The 19,272-nt window shown below is 40.9% G+C and overlaps 1 protein-coding gene across 5 annotated transcripts in view; it reads right to left on the bottom strand.

Annotated features, from left to right (window-relative positions):
- The window catches only part of inpp4b (inositol polyphosphate-4-phosphatase type II B), a 114,195-nt gene that overhangs the window by 11,604 nt on the left and 83,319 nt on the right, over positions 1-19,272 (bottom strand). For all 5 annotated transcript variants that reach the window (XM_068588802.1, XM_068588801.1, XM_068588803.1 and 2 more), the window contains 5 exons: positions 11,268-11,451; positions 5,870-6,199; positions 4,899-5,040; positions 923-1,095; positions 244-367 (listed from right to left, as the gene is read on the bottom strand). In XM_068588802.1, the coding sequence (XP_068444903.1) occupies positions 244-367; positions 923-1,095; positions 4,899-5,040; positions 5,870-6,199; positions 11,268-11,451 (953 nt within the window). The remainder of the gene's footprint in view (positions 1-243; positions 368-922; positions 1,096-4,898; positions 5,041-5,869; positions 6,200-11,267; positions 11,452-19,272) is intronic.

Below are 19,272 nucleotides of genomic sequence, written 5' to 3'. Positions count from 1 at the left end.
TCTAGTCTCCGATAAGAACCCTTCACCTGCACTACTTCTTTTACAACATAAAGAACTGCAGTGACTCATCACCTTGCTACATGTTGTAATGTGTTTGCCGCTTCACATTTACTCGTCACATAACTCAGGCTCGCCCAAACCAAACCACTCTTTCAGGTCTTTACTTTCTAGAAAGCACATACAGGTGTTCAGTGGAGGTTTTGAGGTTGCAGATTCTAATTTTACTCTTGAAAATGTACTCACTGTAGGTGCTGAGCAGACTCTCAAACTGGGCCACCAGACCAACCAGGTGGAGCTGCCTCAGGAAGCCTTGGTCCTGCATTCCTGCATACAGCCTCATGACAAAACCACAGGCTAGGGCTGCCAGCTGTTACACACACACACACACACACACACACACACACACACACACACACACACACGCACACACACACACGCACACACACACATAAGCCATATCTCCTGGAAGTTGACCTTGTCACAAACCGCGTGCATGTCAAATGGTAATCTAACAATCTACAGGGTCTAAAATACTTCAGCTGAAATATAAAGGGGATGAGGACAAACACAAGGCCTTGATACTCAATCTGTGTAATTAATTCAATCTGTAAGAGTAAACTTCTAAAGATGTCTTTCTTCATAGCTTTAAAAAAATGGAATGTGGACTTGACATAGCTTGAGTTTGCTTGTAAATGAACATATGATTAGACAATAACCTGCTTTACAGTTCGAATAGCAAGATTAAAAAAATGTCTGTTTCTTTGACATTTTAATTTACAGAGTGAAAGAGTGTTTGTGTGGGATTAAATTTTGCGTATACGATCCAAAAATTTACGAGGGATGTTTTGCAGAGATGAACTCCTTCAGATAAATCCCTGAGGACTTGGAGAGAGTTGTTGATTATCGCAGTGTGGCTACCTACTGCCTGACTGAAGACCACGTCTCGCCTCTGTTGGAGGAGGAAGCCCTGTGGAATGCTGCAGGCTGCCTCCTGCAGGAGCACAAAGGTCATGGCTCTCTTTGCCTTCTCCACCACCTCCATCACACACTCCTTTAACCTGGTCACCGGAGGACACAGCTGCTCCCTCCAGTCGCCTGCAAAGAAATATGGTGGAGACAGAGATATGACAGATATGGAGGTGGAGACAGAGATATGACACTAGCGATGCGGTTGTAGAATATGTCTTCATGATTGTGCTCTCAGCCAGAAACAACAAACGGTTCATCTATTAAGTGAAACCTGTTTATGTTTGCTTGAAACAGGGGAGGAATTACCGGAAAGAAAAACACAAACTTCAGGCTGTTCAAAGGAAAGCACAGGTCAGCTGTTAACTAGAGAACCCCTACTACAAAAACATAGCACATACAACTTTGTATAACAATGAGATGAAACTGGTGTACACAGTATAGTCATGAAATGATAAGTATTTATTTTATTGTTGGCTACGGCAAACAAAGGGATTGACTAATGTATGATATCGCTTCTATCTTTGAATAAGTGAACATACTTCTTTTGCTGTGAAGTGTTGTTGTGTTCTCACGGGAAACACTTTTGGCAGGTCACCGGCTGTATGGCCGTCTCCCAAGCATACTTGCTAATTTGGTTCAAGTATGTGCAGCAGTGTAAAGGGCAGGTTGAAGTAGAATTATAGGAAGGTGTGGTGATAATTATAACTATAAATAACCATCAATGATGTCACAGCTCTGAAACAGCTGTGCCAATCAGTGAAGTATGACGTCAACAACAGCTCAATGCTCTTTCAGAAAATGCCATTGCTGACTGGGTAGTGGCACAACGAGAACACACAGCACCACAAATCTGCAGCCAGAGGCAGACGGTGGGGTTTTTAACAGTTAATTGATTGCATTAATTCAACGATATTTCAGTCTAATTCTACACTACCTTACATCCTAAGTGATTAAATCGTAATGAAATATGACACACCAGCATCTGCACTATAACACAGTTTCAAGAATAAAACAAAACATACACACAAGCTGTGCTTTTCTGGAAAGAGATGTACAAAAATATTATATATATATATTACATCTCTTTCCAGAAAAGCACAGCTTCTTCTACTGTCATGTGTCACTTTCTTGGTATGCGTGTGAAGTGGAGGCAGGGAAGGGTGACAGCTGTTAACAGTCACAAACATTTCAAATCAGAAATGAGGTCAGCTACTGGTTGCATTTGAAGCAGGGAGATTTATATCTAAATCATAGTAATGATATTACCACATTATTCAGGGAATGCAGAGGTAATTAAGTGATATCCTTGCAGTGGGAATAAAGTCCCAAGTCCTCTTTGTCTGAGACAAGACCGAGTTAAAATGCCATTGATTCACCAGCAGTAGAGTAAGATTTATCAACATATCTGTGCTGCAGCCTTCCAATGGCTGCAGGGATTTAATCAACCAAAGAAGAAGAGTTTCATAAGGTTTTAACAAGCTGTTTACAACAGATACTGTCAATAAAGATTATAGCAGACTGCTACAAATACATACACTGTTGATCCTACTATAAATGGATATCCTGGTTGGAGAGCAATGAGTTAAAATGGTTTGTTTACATTTTGAACATTATTCAGTCATTGTAGCGCATTGGCCCCAAGCGATTTTTCAAAACATTGACGGCAGAACGACTAAAAAGAAATAAAAGAAGCCTATCGTCACCACAATGCGTAAGAGCCAGTGGCCTCACTTTCTGCTGCTTCATCTGAATGAATGTCCCCCCTGTGTAAGAGGCATCAAAATACACATAAAATTCAGAACATAAAAGGAACATAACAGAGAAAGATTAAAGGGAAAGTCAAAGACTGTGAACCATTCAACATTAATGATGTGCAAACTTCTTTACGTATACTTCATTTTGTCACGCGACAAATTTAAAACCAGCTTAGAAACATGTGATAAGTGGGACACCGCTATAGTGTGATATCGTGGCAATATTATATGCATCTCCCCCATCCAAAACAAGTTTCTGAAGATCTCCACCCAAGCCCACAGGGGGCAGTGTTGATTAAGCAATAAGCAAAACTAGTTCCCCATTTGGTTCAACTTCAGCAAATTTAAAAGTTCTTGGGAGGGGGGGGACAGAGAGAGAGAGAGAGAGAGAGAGAGAGAGAGAGAGAGAGAGAGAGAGAGAGAGAGAGAGAGAGAGAGAGAGAGAGAGTGTGGATACGCACAGGCACACAAAAGCACAGTTGGATTCCACCAATAATGTATGGCACATCAGCCTTGCCCTTGCCAGAAAAATCATGTCTTATCTCATTCTGCAAATACCGCCTCTGCACAGAGGAGGAGAAAGAGAACTCCAGCTGTCATCTCTTCGGCAGCCCACCTGTCCAAACATCAAACCCCCCACAACGCCTTGTCATTAAAAGCCAGAGCTTCACCGGTCTCCACTCGGAGATAAAGCCGCTCTCATTATTCTGTCCATGTTTGTATTTAGACAGGCAGATGACCACTTGCTCTGAGCCTGTTCAGCGTCTTAATAAAGGTGCTCGGGGGGGTTTGAGCTTCTCTTTCAGACTGAACACCAGGTGGATGGCCTTGTTCTTATCTGCCAGTTCACTCGGACAGATAGACACATGCAGAAACACATGGACACAGAGGCACACAATGATACATACTCGCGTGCACACACACCCGCGCACACACGCACACACACACACACAGCCTCCCCTTGTCGCCCGGTCAGACTAATGCTGCAGCTCTGCGTGCCAGTTGGCAGTGGTAACAGACTGGGCACTTGTCTGGACACAAGCTTGAGGCAGGATTTCATTGGACGTAAGGGAAGACTGGGCAGCTTGCGGTCAACAGTGAATGGCTCTGCATATCAAATATTGCTTTCATCCACTTCTCTGGCAACGATTTAAGTTTGTCTTTTGCAAATGCTTAAACATTAGGGAGCCTCTAAGTTGAACCAGAGTCTTGTCTCACTAGATAGACTCCAGAACGTTGACTGTTCAGTGTTATTCCCCTCACGCTGGAAATGTGTTTGATTTAGTTTGATATATTTTTGGGGTCAACAGCTTTTTAATCTAAAATAAGCTAATAGCTTACTATTTGCTAATACTAAAAACACATGTTGCCAATGATAACGATGGATACGTTGATGAAAACTCTGCATTAAATTACATATTAAGTTTCCTATTATGGCTCACAGTATCGGTTCACCTGAAGAAAACTATAAATACCACTTTGAGAGAGCAGTGACATTTCACCATCGACAACTCATCAGTTCATTCTTCCAGATGGACATTTGTGCCAAGTTTAAAGGAGTAGATCCCAGTTGACATTGGGCGAAAGCAGAGTCCACCCTGGACAGGTCGGCCGACATATAAAGACAGACAACCATTCACGCTCACATTCACCCCTACGGGCAATTTAGAGTCATCAATCAACATCAATGACAGAAAAACCCACGAAGACACAGGGGGAACGTGCCCTCTCGCTGTGAGGTAACAGTGCTAGCTTAGATTAACAAGTGGAGGGGTGGACAGATGGATGTCCTTTCCAGTAAAATACAACCTTCATGTTAAATGACACTGTGAACTGGCAAACAACAGGTGAACTGTAACAAGTTGAAACAGAAACATATGATTGTTTGACACTGAAGAAGTAAAAGAAAGTTGAGATTAGCTATACTCTGATTTCTTGTCGGTCACGCCCATCACAAAGCATCAAGTGTCAGTTTGTAGCTTCGTGTCATTGGTCTCCATTGAAAATTATGTCAAAGCGGAATAATATGTTTTAATACTGAGCATCTAACATCAGATGACAAGACTAATAATAGAACAGAGTCAGTTATGTGCCAAAATTACACTTATTTACAGCATGAACATACCAGCATTTATTAGATGTTTCACTGATTGATAAGCGCGCTTCTCCACTTACCGTGGTTGTGTGAGATGATGACGTCAGCTAGCTGCTGCTGCTCAGTGACTGGCTCTTGATTGCTGTTGTCTTTTTCCTGGAGTTTATCCACCATGGCAATGACACAGTTGAGACATTTGGCCACATTGGCCCACACCCGGTCCTAAAAGAGCCAAATATACAAATCAGCAGTCAGATCAGCCTCACTGATTAGATATTTCTCACTCTGTGTGTACCAATATGTGCAACAGAACCAGGACCAAAAACTGTTGAAGCAGCTTCACAGTGTAACCTGGCCTCATGTCCGAAAGGTCGAAAGGAAATAGCTGTCTGGATATTATGAGATTACTTTCAAAGCATTTCAACTGTTTCCAGCTTTCTCCTGCTTTTCCCAAACTCCAACTGTTAACAGAGGCTTTCACTTTGTGTGTGTGTGTGTGTGTGTGTGTGTGTGTGTGTGTGTGTGTGTGTGTGTGTGTGTGTGTGTGTGTGTGTGTGTACAAATATGACAATCTAAGTGTGTGTGTGTGTATGTGTTTTGTAAATACTGTTGTGTGTTTTGGCCTTTTGTGCTTAAAAAATATGGTTTGAACATGATAAAACGGTGAGGCATATTTTTGAGCGATAACTAGGCATTAGTGTGCAAAAATCATGTCAAACTCCAGCTGTCAGCAAAGCAGATTTCGTCCTCACACGCAAACAAGCCAACAGTTTTACACACTTCAATGAAAAGAAGCAGCATGGCTTGTTCTGCAGTGACTTTGTCACGATAAAATGTTGAAACTCCTTTGAGAAAACTCTCATTAAAAAAAAGTATTATGTTTGGCAGACAATCAAATTTGGCAAGTCATTGAAGTGATTTGCCATAAAAATGGCTGTAATGATAGTTTATCTCCCTGTGTGTGAGATACCGCGAGGCCAAAAGTAAACACGACAGTTTGTATCATTGTTCTAAAAACTAAATAGTGACTGCGAAAAGTAGTCACACTCACCCATTCCTCCTCGTCGTACTCCTTATGGTGCGGTATGGAGTCTTGGTGCTTCAGCGGCACACCTTCGCCTCTCGTCGTGCTTTGTAATCCTTCCACATTGTTACACACCGCTGTGTCGTCAGTGATCGACGTGGCCGGACTGTGACCCGGTAGTCCCTGGACCGGGCTCGGATTCTGGTCGCTGCCCTGGAGGATGTGGCCTTGATGTTGGCCTCCCTGCATTGTGGTTTGCTTCTGGCTCTTGGAAACGTATCCGGGCCTCGCTGCATGCAGTGCCAATAGTGCACTCTTGACCAATTCATCCTTAAGGGTGTGAACAAATTGTTCTGTCTGTAGCAAAGAGAGGGAAAAAGACAGATTGGGAAAAAGACAGATACTGAACGTTGTGAGGAAGCACAACAAATTAAAATGCAAGCGCTGAAAAAGCAAAAGAGACAGAGTAAGTGGGAAGGGATTGTCACATTCGCGGGGGTAAGGAAATACAGATGGAAGTAATCTTGGAAGTGTGTAACTATTTACAAAGGAAGGGAAGAGAAACAAGGAATTGAACACTCTTTCACCATAAAGTAGCTCAGCTCCATTACTGCAGCACAGCCAGTGAGCAACAAAAACAGCAACAAACAACAAACAATTCAATTACTCCTCCTCCAGCCTGTTTCTCCGAGGAGCACACCTCCTTTGATCTCAAATTCACCAGCTACTGTAAGTTGATGATGATCCCAGTACCAAGGAGCCGCGCGCTCGCCGCCGCCACCGCGTGACAAATGATAAGGGCTCTCAAGAGTAATTGAGTTAGCGCTGCAATAAGCAATTTTATTACCACAGCAAAATGCAATCTAACAAAACACGAGCCAAGCTCTCCATGAAAAGAAACCGGTGAGCTCATTGCAGTGTATATATTTGCGACACAAACACCTTTCTCCTGCGCTCTACCCAGCGCTGGCTCTAACCCATTTGGTGCAAACTTTAGCTTTGCAGGCAATTCCACCACTAACGTGGTGATTCTGCGGGCAATTTCATAGTAGTAGTTATACTGTGGTTGTTTAGTCATATTTCTTCCTCCCTCCTGGATGTGGACTAAACAGAGAAGAAAGCAAAGAAGTCGACTACTAAAGACAATAACCCCTGATGAGAGATGCTTTTTATGGATGTCAAAAGGAAGTGATTCTAAACTTTTTCTGCTGGTGACTAAAATGAAGCAATGTCAACTTGTGACTCTTTTCAAAAGGATGCATGACCTGTCAGCATTTTACCAAAGACATGACTTTCACTTCTCCAATTGTGTCATCTATTACTCATCCAACTATTCAATTTCTTTCAAAGTTTATTTTGTATAGTCCAAAATCACTAATCAAAAAGTTGCCTTGGAGGGCTTTACAATCTGTACACATACGTCAAACTATCCAGTATAACAAAAGAAAAAGGAATAAAGTCAAAATTACTTCCTCTAATCATATTGTGACTCTGGCTCTGTACTCACGGATAATCTAAGCAATATGAAATGTGGATGTTTGCATAAGGATATATAGTGCAAATTTATCTATCTATCTATCTATCTATCTATCTATCTATCTATCTATCTATCTATCTATCTATCTATCTATCTATCTATCTATCTATCTATCTATCTATCTATCTATCTATCTATCTATCTATCTATCTAATATACGATTATAATTTCCTGATTACGGGAGAGAATTTGTCTTCTTTTTAAATGTAAAGAAGAAAAGAAGAAAGAATGGAATACGATTCTATGTATCTAACAATTTAATGTGGTTTTATAATTAAACTTAAAGTTAACCTTAATGTTGACATGGCACATGGTAAAAATGGCACAACGCCCGGTCTACTCTGTGGGATCATGATCCATCTCCTATCACTGCGTGGGCCTCCGCTTAACAAAGAGGCTTCACGTCAGTGGAGTCTATCGTCAAACACTTACAGTTGATTTCTTCCTTCCTGAGCTGCAATTCCAAACACTTGTTACTTGGTCCACTTTTCAGAAATTGGACACATTCTAGCTTTAACTGAGATTAAACTGCTGACTTGCGTCATATCTTTGTTCCTTCTATAATGCAGCTACAGTCTGTGTCAGTCATTAAAAAATATAGAATGTATATTGATGTAAAACATACAAAGACTTATTCACATAAAATGAGCAATTTGATGAATGTTTGAGCAGAGAGAGCAAATAATGACTACACTTAAAAAGCTGTTGTATCCAATTTATATCCATATACATCCTTATTTAATTGCCTTGCTTGGATCCAAATTAGTTCCTTTACTGTAAGTCAATGAAGTGAGAGCTGAAATCTATGGATAAGACTGTGTGTGTAGTTATATGAGAACAAGCACTTGTGCTGAAGTAGTATTCTGCAATGCACACAATCGTACATAAAGAAGTAGACATCATTTTAAAGATAATAATAAAAAAAAAATCCTACATGAAAAATTGAGCTTTGATTGAGTAATCAAAACACTTAACAGAGACTTGGGATTCAACATGTAAATTCACATTAAAATTGAACTTGCTTATCTGACCTCAATGTTAATTTGCAATCTATGAAACAATGTATTATTCATTATCATTCCTTAGATGAGCGAACAAAGACCAACACTGAATTTAAAAGAATCGGGATCTTATTTGCACTTCTTAACCACGGGGTCGAAGGAGAAGTCGTGAATTGGACTTTGACTGAGGAACTTTTCAAAAACGAATTTTTCTATGCAACCCATGGAACCAACCGTCATTTAATCACATTCCTAAACATTCAACCAGAACCAGTGCTTGTGTCATGCAAGATCAGGATCTACAGCAAAGTGCAGAAACCATTTTAATGATACACTGTACACCAGGATCCTAATAGATACTGTGTTCAAAATAGAATATGAGAGGTGCACTCCTTTGGGGAAAGGAGGAAAACATTGCAGCGTCATTCTCTCACCAAGACTAAACCAAAGCAACTTTGCTCCTCCCCGCACAAAAAAAAACTAGTCCTTAGTGTAGCTCTTCCACACCTACCTGTTTTAGAGATCTGAAGCGCTCAAAATCCCTTGGGACAAATTCTTTTCCTAGTCTTTCTTATCTATATCTGCTGATATGATCTTGACTGAGCAGTTGTGCAAGTCAGAAAGTGCCTCAGTGGACCTATACTGCGGAAAAGTAAGTTACATCTGATCTAAAAAAGACGAAAACTGAAGAAATCTCTTCCCCCTGAATGGTTTCGGATGGTTTTACCCTGAAGGATGAGCGGATTTTGGCTGAGTTAAAAATAGAGCTTTTTCACTCGATGTAACTTCAGCTGAGAGAAGTTGAGAGAGGCTGAATGGAGCGAGCTGGTCAGATTCCAACAGCACTTGGCTTACTCACAATTGCATATTTGACATTGAAATACCTTATAATCTCACATAATCGCGCATAGACGAGCAAACCACAGCCTCTTCCAGGTAACTGAGAAGACGGAGACATAAAACGAGTTCTAGGACGCAGTTGGATGTGTTGCACATGTGCTTTTCACTGTGTGTATCATCAGAGTGAAGTTATTATTATCATCATCAACAGAATTATCACCACATATAGAGAAGCAACAGCACATTTGCCGTGCCCGCTGTGAAGAAGTGTAATATGTCATTAGGCCTCGATCAGGTGGTGAAGCAAGGAGGAAAAAGTTAGATGCAACGAGTACTTGATTAAAAAAAAGTTCTTACATCCTCCTGATGTTTTCTGGAGGTGTCTCATCTTCCCATCATCATCTCAGATTCTCTGAAGATGTGACCCACTGTCTTTATTGAAGAAACTTCACACAACCGCAGCGACACACTCGCAAATGCACCTGCCTTTATTGATTTGTATGTCAGGATTTTAAATATTTGTCTCAGTGTGAGTATTGAGGATTTTTTTGTGGTGTTTTTATTTCATTACTCTGTCAAATTACTTTGTTGATTATTCGATCAACGTTTTGTCTATAAAATGTCCAAAAGTTGTTAAAAGAACAGTAAAAAAATATGTTTATTCGCTTTCCTGCTTTTGTGAAGAGTTTGATTGTACTGTAAGGCGGATTTTGTTTTCTTTGGCCATCTGTTTCACTAGTCTTTATGCTAAGCTAAGCTAACCATCTGTTGTCTGTAGCCTTATATTTAATAGACAGATATGGTAGCGTGCTAATGGTCTTATTCTCAGCAAGAAAGAAAAAAAGCACATTTCCTAAATTGTCAAATTAGTTCTTTACGTCGTTTGAGGGAAGTTTGGGATTTTAGGCAATATGAATAAAACATTACTTGTGTCTGCACAGGTGTGAACAAGTGATGATGAATCAAGCATGATTCTGTGTGTGCATGAGAGCACTCAGATATTTGCGTGTCTCTAAAAAAAAAAAGGAGCAGATTTTTGTGACAGACGAACAGATGTGCAGGAGGAAATTTGGATATAAAACGTGTGATTCATGATTGGAGTCTATGAGGCTTGAAGAGAGTGATGTCACATGAACATCAGCTTTTAGACACACAGACAGAAACAGAGTTCCACACCTCCACTGCACTCAACCACACACACACATACACCTAGATCCACGCACACACACACACACACACACACACGCACGCACACGCGCACACGCACACACAAACACACAGCTTGAGATTTTAATCAAAGCAGCCCCACTTGTGCTGACCAGGCCAGGGGTTTACTCGGCCAATGTGTGCGTGTCTAATCAAGGATGAGAGGAAGTGGTGACAGAGCGAATGTACCAATTAAGCAAGCTGATTGGGCTCTATTCCACTGTGGCAAAAACAATCTATCCCACAACAGATTGCAATCTGACAGCACCAGATGTAATTCATTAATTATACTGATAAAAACGCCTCAACTCCATAAACCTCCATGCTGCTATTCACTTTTGTTAGTTTGGCATTTTTATGATGACTTATGGATTTTTCCTGAGGGTTGTCTTTTTAGAGTGGAAAGCAAAACACTGGATTTAAAGTTTTAAAGTTATTTCTAGAATTGATAAATGTTGCAGTTTTGTTTTTGATGAAACTGGCAGAGTAATATTACAAGCACCGGTACTAAGTGAGAAGGTAAACATTTGGTAAACAGTGTCACAGGCCTATGCATCCGCCTGAGTAGTCCGATGAATGCAACTCTACTAAGAAAACTATTTTATATCGGCTTAGAAGCAGAAAGAAGTTGTTTTTTTTTGCTGAGTTTGGGTTTGAATTAACTAAGTGCCACAGTTAAAGACACATCTAACAGGTTTTTTCAGGTTGAGGTATTACCTGACGATGTTTGTTGATGTGTCCGAGAATAAAATAGTTGGTTGCAGCAGCTTGAGGCCAAGAGGAATAGAGGGATCGTTTAGATGGGAGCGAGAGTGGGTGAAGGGTGTGGGCGCTGCCTCACCTTGTCAGAAAGGTTCTTGAGTGCATCCCTCAGTCCAGGGGAAGAGTGCTCCTGGGCAGACTGGAGGAGCCGGTCTGCTAGGCTTGTAATGAGGGGCTGGAGGAGGCTCATGGTGCTGAGTACCTCCTGAGCTTTAGCTGTGTGCTCTGGGGAGTAGTAGATACACTGGTAGGCAGTGCTGAAGCTGTGGTGAAAGAAAAAAAAACATGTACATTCAGATTTGACATTCAAACATATCATGGACTGGATGTATGGAATACACACAAAAAGTGGCCCAAAACCTGATTTTAAAAGAACTGGACCACACCTGCTTGTAATGAGATTGTAGACAGACAGTACTGGCAGAAGCCCATTATGATTGTTTAGATAAGTGCTGCTGGTTGGAGGAGGAAGAGACAGCATTTGAAATCAAACAAGCTGCACTGCAGCATTCCCTGGTTGACCTGATGTGCTCAACCTTATAATCAAAACTGATCATGAACGGGTTTCCTTTTTTTTTTTCTTGTGTGAATTGAGTAAATGTTATTTTACTCACATATTCTTATTGTAAAATTGTATTTTAAAATAACAGCACTGTGGTATCGAATACTTCAAATACATTTTATTATCAGAAAATTGTATATTTCGAAGCCTTTGAATGTTGTGCAGTTAGTGATGCAGCACACCCACTTGCAGCTACACTGCCCTGCTGTGAATAACAAGCGCAACCTTTACTAACAGCAGTCGCATCTGAATGTATTTACATTTTATCACAGCCGTAAATTGGTCAACGACTACAAAGCTCGAGGATAAAGATAACTATAACTCTTACTGTCACCGAAAAGCTTCACAATGACTCTTTTTTTGCTTCTAATCCAAAAAGGAGTGGTTGATCATAATCGTACAATTTCAAATGGATATTCTTTGTACGGGTTGTACTGACAAATAGACACATAGTGGGTGTTTATTGACAAAAAATGTTGTGTTATACGTTTGCTGCCTGGAATATGTACAGCAGCAACACTTTCCAGGTATTTGGCATGAACTGTCAAACTGGAACTGCAGTCCAATGTCAACCCATTTTCCCTTTATGAATAATTAATCTCTTCTTCATTTCCAGGGAGCCATTTAATCTCAGACAAAAACACCTTTTGTCAGTTTCTAGATTCAGGGCAAATCACTCCAATCAAACATTCTCCTCGGGTAAAGTTCCAGTGACTTTCAATGAGTTTTGGCTGACTTCCTGCCATCAGATGTAGCGTGGAGCGAGGCAGTCATTTGCAACCCTCCCAGCTAGTTTAGAGTCAGCTCTGCAAGCCTCTATGTAGGCCATACCCCAGAGCCAGATCCTAAGGCATAATTGACATGAGAGGAGAAAGAGAGAGAGAGAGAGAGAGAGAGAGAGAGAGAGAGAGAGAGAGAGAGAGAGAGAGAGAGAGAGAGCGGGGAAGGGAGGGCACATACAAAGGGCTGGCATAATACCGTATTATCTGCAGCGCTCATGATATTTTCAGCGACGGAAAGAGTGATTCTTTAGAAGTCGCCTTGCGTCGAACAGCACGACCTGATTTATCAGAAAGTATAAAAATCTGAAGGCCTTAGGAAATTAGGTGTAGGTGCTTACCACTAACTATGTATTTGACTGGCTAACTTTAAAATCTTGGCCTTGTCATTAATACTAATGAGCTCCCCGGAGGACGACCACCCACTAGCTCAAGGCTAATCAAAGGAATCACTAAATGAGAGAAACACACAGGGCAAACAGTGTGAAATACTTAACCGCACGCATCACATGCATCACGTCTACGTGTGCACTTCTGTTGCCCCCTATTTCACAAGCGTACCTTCAAATGCTATGATTTCAGTCGCAGAAAAGACCATAATTGAATAATCTACTGCAACAAACCTCTTTCTCTAGACCCCTTTCATCCGCTGTGAGCTTACATTCGTCTTACTACATTATGCAGAACTAAAGAGAAAAAAAAATCCTGAAGGCTTGCAACAATACAGATGCTCCAGAAAAAAAGGCAAAGGACAAAGTTGTTGGAAGAGGACAATTGCTTCAACGAGTGAGATTCAATAAGAGATCTGTTGACTCATAAGTACAAATCCAATCCCATTAGAGGAGCCTATGTAGGTAATAATGAATGTTAGGACCTGCCACCTGATGCTAGACGACAGAATTGATCCTCTCTAAGACTCGCTAAGGCAAGAAACTTTAATTGTCTCATCAGCAATGCTCTCATTCCAAATGAATCTCTCAAGACCGCAAAACATGAAAGGGTAAAAAAAAAAAGAAAAAGAAAAGAAGAAGCATAAATCTGTGTATGCAAACTGGATGAAAGACCGAAGGTGATGTTGCAAAAGAAGAGCTGATTTTCATTTTAAGCTTTTGGTTGGTTTTCCTTCCCCGATGTAATGTGGGAGTGCTGTGTGTAAAGTTTTTTAAACATGGTGCCAAAACATCAGCTGGTCAACAGCCCTAGACTTCCTTATGGAACTTCAAACATTTATCTTTTGTTGAAATATATGTAGGTGCTGATTGAACCCCGGGGTAATGTACGAGTCCATAGTTTGTGTTGTCATTGTGAGTCCATGATATTTGAATACATAAACACAAGAACAGGAAATCCTTCATCCTGGCTGGCTTTTACCGTGACTTCAAGCTCAAGTCACAGCCTCAAGCTCATAAAAGGCCTCCTGGTTCACAAATCCTTTACTTTTGTTTAAAGGAGCTCCCAGAAGAACTTGTTATTTACCGTTTGTTTGATGGTAGATCCGTTTCATGATACGCACTGGATGCATTTCTTTGAAGTTGAACACTTTGGTTTTAATGCAGTTGCCATTTGATCAAACCTGTATTTCATATCAATAGTATTCTTTTATTTTTCTTATCTACAATAACATATAACAAAGGGACTGAAAATGTAGATATGCTGTTTGTACTTAAAGTACAGAGAACAAACTGATACGCTTGCCGATTCCTTCTAACAGGCATGTAAGAATCTTCATTGATATTCATAATGTGAATGTGAGCCATTTGTCCAGCAACTATGTAAACTTTGAAGTCGGTATGCTCTTTATGAATATTTATGTATCTGTCTATGACCAAAGAGACTCATTAAATTTACATACATGCGGTATAGAGCATTTCAAGTGAACTGTTTTTAGTTGTTTTCCCTCCTAAAGAGACGCTTCAGTGTAGAGGGTTGTCTTTGGACTGTTTTAAATATAATGATACGCAAGTTACATTTTACTGTGCCATGATGAGAAATAAAAATCGTTAGTACATCTCCACATGCAGCCAGTCCAACAGCAGCATGTGGAGAGCATTCAAATTGCAGTTAAATTATCTCAAATTGGAGTTTCAATAGATTAAAGAGGCATATTTGTGGAGACTGTGTAAAACTAGATAACACAACACACATGAATCATATGTGAAGACTCATTCTCTTCATAGTGGCCATCAGACATTCACCTACAGACAGGCAGGTGGCTGTAGGTGAATGTGCAAGCATGTCAACTGTGTTTGGACATGATGGACCTGTGTTTTGTGATGTTCTCGTCACAAAGAAACGTCTGTCATAGTCCAATTATGGCACAAATTCCAGGATCAAGAGGACATTGTGCAGCTTGCACATATGATCATGACTGGTCATATGACGGTTCTTGTTCAATTGAACAGTTGTGTAAAATAAGTTTGTTCTTTTGAAAAACACCTTAAAAACACATAGTATTTGTGGCTCACATCCAGTGTGATAATGGTAATGTTTACTTTCCACACACAATAAGAGGTCCAAACTGCAAAAAAAAAAAATCCCTGTTTGGCATCTGGGACATTATTGATGCACGTAAGCTGTCAATGCATCCTTTATCGATTCCTAGAAAATCTGAATTATCACAGAAAACAACAGAGGCTGCTGGATATTTCACATGTTCAGAAGCAAGAATTCAATTTATCTGGCCGTGGGCAACTCTCCACCTCTACTGAGAGAATATTAGTTTCCTCTTAGGCGAAGCTCATCCAGACTCCATTACCTGATTTCTGTACGTCATTGTGGGGAGAGCAATGCTTTTAGAAAGAATTGCTGCCTATGCTCCCGCAAACCCACTTATATGCATCTATATGTATATAATGGATTTTTCTTAATCCCACCTCATTTCCATGTGCACCCTGGGTGTGCCACGTGCCTCCAGCCATGAAAACACAGAAGGTGCCACTCCCTCCGCACTAAATGCAAAGTGCACTTGACTGCACTTTGCACCTGCATTTTGATTCATGAAATTATCGCCCTTGGCCTTCTTATATTTCCAGTTTCATACAGAAAAACAGCACCGGATCTCCAAGCATAGGGACTCATCAATGTGTTCACACATTAGTGGCGCAACGCTGGATCAGGTAAACTCGAGTCTAAGAGGACTCCAGTCTACTAACAGATTACTAAAACTAGCAGTGTGTCCAGGATGAACTTCTTCCTTTGTTTTCCTAAATGATCAATGGGAATTGGTTATAACTGGAATGAGAGGAAGAAAACCGCTGGGCCCAGCGGCCTAATTTAGCAAGCATCTTCAGCGCATAGCTAATTAATAGTGGGGAGGAAATTAATGAAGAGCTTGCGGCCCGCTGCTGACAGCCAGCAGGAGAAAAATGCAGCTACGTCAGCAGAGAGTCCTGCAGCACTCCAGGTGACTGCCAAAGCCTCCTTCGTCATTTAGACAGCATGCTGTAATCACCGTTCTTACACCAGGACACGGCCACATAGCCACAGTAAAACAAATATACAGTCTGCTATAGATACAAGCTGATATAAAACCAGCTTCTTTTAACTGCCAAACACCATCTGCCGTTGAATCCTCCACTGGGCACTGATTTCATATCAGTTCTCAGAGTAACAGCCAAAGCTTTCCTCAGTTCTGACACAAACTAGGAACCCCGATCTGAGAACAGACAAGATTTAAAGCTGCTGCCAGCACCGTCACCAACAGAACCTGAAGCGGGCTAACTCCAGAAAAGCAAAGAACGAAGAAGCTGCTGTCCATCAGCCTGACCCCAGTTCCCCTCCCCGCTCACACACACGCAAGCACACACACACGCGCACACGCACAGTCCTGGTAGGAAGGTATTTTGTTGGACAACGTACTGTTAGTCACATTCAATCTAACATTGGACCCAAAAGGCTGTGTGATGTGGTTTTAAACACTCTGTGTCCAAGAAATGTGTCATTCTGCAGTTCTGCTTGACCAGGAGGCCTGGCGACAAGTCAGTTCTTCCTTCCTCTCTGTTACAGTAGACAGAATTCAAAGACACATGCAGAGAGGAGATATACTGCCCAGTTTCTGCGTCAACAAAGTAGAGATGTCCTTAAAACAGGAGCCTGTTTGCTGAAGAACAACACTGAAGTAAAAAACAGACTTCTGGAAATCTCCTATGCTTCCATAAGCAAGAAACAAACAAAAAAAAACAACAACAATACAGATAGGACAACATTCGTCAATTTTCAGGTTCCAGAAAACATGTCCCCCAAAAATAAAATGTGTGTCACATCGTTATGCAGATTATCTGAATAATTTAAAAGAGGCTGTTAATGAAAGATTAGACCACCTCAGCAAATCCACAGCTGGGTCTATAGGGTTCAATTAAAAAAGGATAAAAATCCAATGACTTTTAAAACTGCCATTTAAGTGGGACTGCATGCATTAATGATAGATAAATGTTCTTGCCCTGTGTGTACATGTGCAAGGTTTCAGGAGGAATACTAAATGGAGTTATTGATTAAACTCTTTCCTGGCCCATCCTGAGAGACAAACTACATTGCATACTCTGGTCATTGCCAAGCTTGGCCAATGCGGGTTTCTAATGGATCTGAAAAGAACACCCTCCCTCTCTTCTAGTGTCCAGGGAACAAAGACATATGGCTCTTTTATTGCCCTGGTGGTAACACCTCTGTGCTCAGGTTTTCCTTTTTTTTTTCTCTTCTCGTCCCTCAATCCTTTTCCATCTTCTCTTTGATGAATTAATATCCCATTCAATAGGCAAGGCTCACATCTCGCCGATTGTTCCCTTTTTAATCAAATGTGATTACAAAAGGCTGCTCCAGATAGCCGAGGAGACACACTGGGAGGAGTATAATGAGTGTCTGCATGTGCTTGTGCACGCACACACACACACACACACACACACACACACACACACACACACACACACACACACACACACACACACACACACACACCTTTGCTCTGCTCAGATAGGCTGACTTTCCACACAATTAAGTGACTCAACTGGACTTGAGCATAAATTCCCTCAAAGCTTAATATCTTTAGTGCATGCATCATAAAAGCTAATTAAAGCATTAAATAATGAATGTTCCCCATTTAAAGTAAACATAAACCCTCATTACAATGGCCAACACTACAAACTTGTCAAATGTATTCCTATTTTTGACGATGGCTGACAAATTATTGCATTCCAGGTCAAACATGGATAAGGCTCAGCGCAGGACGTCGTCAGTTAGCCAGCCGTAAAATTGGAAAATTTAAGCTACAGTGAGTCATTAGCTAAGTCAAATATGAAACAAAAAGCTTTGTCTCCCTGGAGAAATTTTTCTGAAGTCTAATCTCTCATTCAAAGAAAATGATTTCACTTCAGTGGATTTAAAATATATATATACTAACCTTATCATAGTTCATGCCAGAAGATACAACTGACCATCTTTAGCAAATTCACTTGTGCGCTTTAGCATAAAGAAGTCCTTTCTTTATTTCTTATTATCAGCACAGGACCTCAACTATTTTACCATCAACTTATACATTTCTTATACACCTCAGTCTGCTCCATCTTGCTTCTCTTCCCCTTTTTCTTGAGCTGCAAACTCTGTAACTAATTGGATTTGGCATGGTCTGTAATGACTTTGCACTCTATAGGGAGCTTTGGGAAAAATCACCCTTCATTTCTTCTGGCATCACTCAAGTGACCACATACTGAACTCCAGTGACATATACCTCCGTCATGCATCTAAATGTTAAAAGCAGAAAAATGTACAGGATACTGCCAAGCTCAGGTTTGAGAAAGTTGTCTGGATTTGTTCTCCCGGAGTGGAGATTCAGTCTGTGTTTGTGCGCTTTGTGTCCACGTATGGATAACACAACCTTGAGTGTTAGTGGAGCGAGCGGTTTCACACAGTAAAATAAACACACAGGATATATTTCCCCTCTCAAGCAATCAGGAAAAGACACAGCCATAGTGTGAACCCACTCTAACATAAATCTGAGATACTCCATGTGTGTAAGTGAGACCAACACAATGTCTCCACTGATCTGAACAAAGCCAGTATATCATTTAGACTTTCGTTTTTCAGATTAACTCACTCATATTCCTGTGGTAATGATCAATTACTGCAGTGCCTATTGTAGACTAATTTCTGGCGATCAATGATTATAGATTGCTGTTTAATTGCACTCTAAATAACACATACTCTTTGTAGTAACAACATTAGCTCCAGACATTACCTCAGATGAGAAATGTCCTCATTCATTGCATAAAAACTTCTAAACATCTGGACAGATCATTTGGTTTTGAATTGAAGTGCTTTTTTTTAAGAGCAAGCTCCAGATGGCAGCTGGGAAGTTGCAACAAAGCGTGGAGCGAAATGTGTGGCCCTTCAATGGCAAGTTAACATACAACTTCGGGGTGGAGGAAACGCAATGCCTGCCAGGGAAAAGAACCAGTACAGAGGAACTTCTGACTCAACAAGCCTTTTCCATCAAGTCTGTGGCCTCTAGTCAAATTGAGCTGTCGGAGGCAGTGGAGTTCCAGGCTAAATTCAGCATGGCTTAGCTGTGAGAAACTGTGGGGGGCTGTGAAGATCAAGTCCAAAGTCCATAGGCCGGGGACAACAAATTTGCCTGCCACTATCAATTATGCACTAGGTAGATTATTTTACCAATACAAGCCAGTTTTCCCCTCAGCATGTGTCCCGTATTAAATCATTCATGCTCCCTCTAAACACCATTGGTGTGCAGGTTT

The sequence above is a fragment of the Clinocottus analis genome, unplaced genomic scaffold (assembly GCF_023055335.1).
Source record: "Clinocottus analis isolate CAN_PGR_092001 unplaced genomic scaffold, fCliAna1.0.p SCAF_22, whole genome shotgun sequence".
NCBI lineage: Eukaryota > Metazoa > Chordata > Actinopteri > Perciformes > Cottidae > Clinocottus > Clinocottus analis.
Note: the sequence above shows the minus strand (reverse complement) of the source record. Positions and strands in the feature narration are given on the sequence as shown.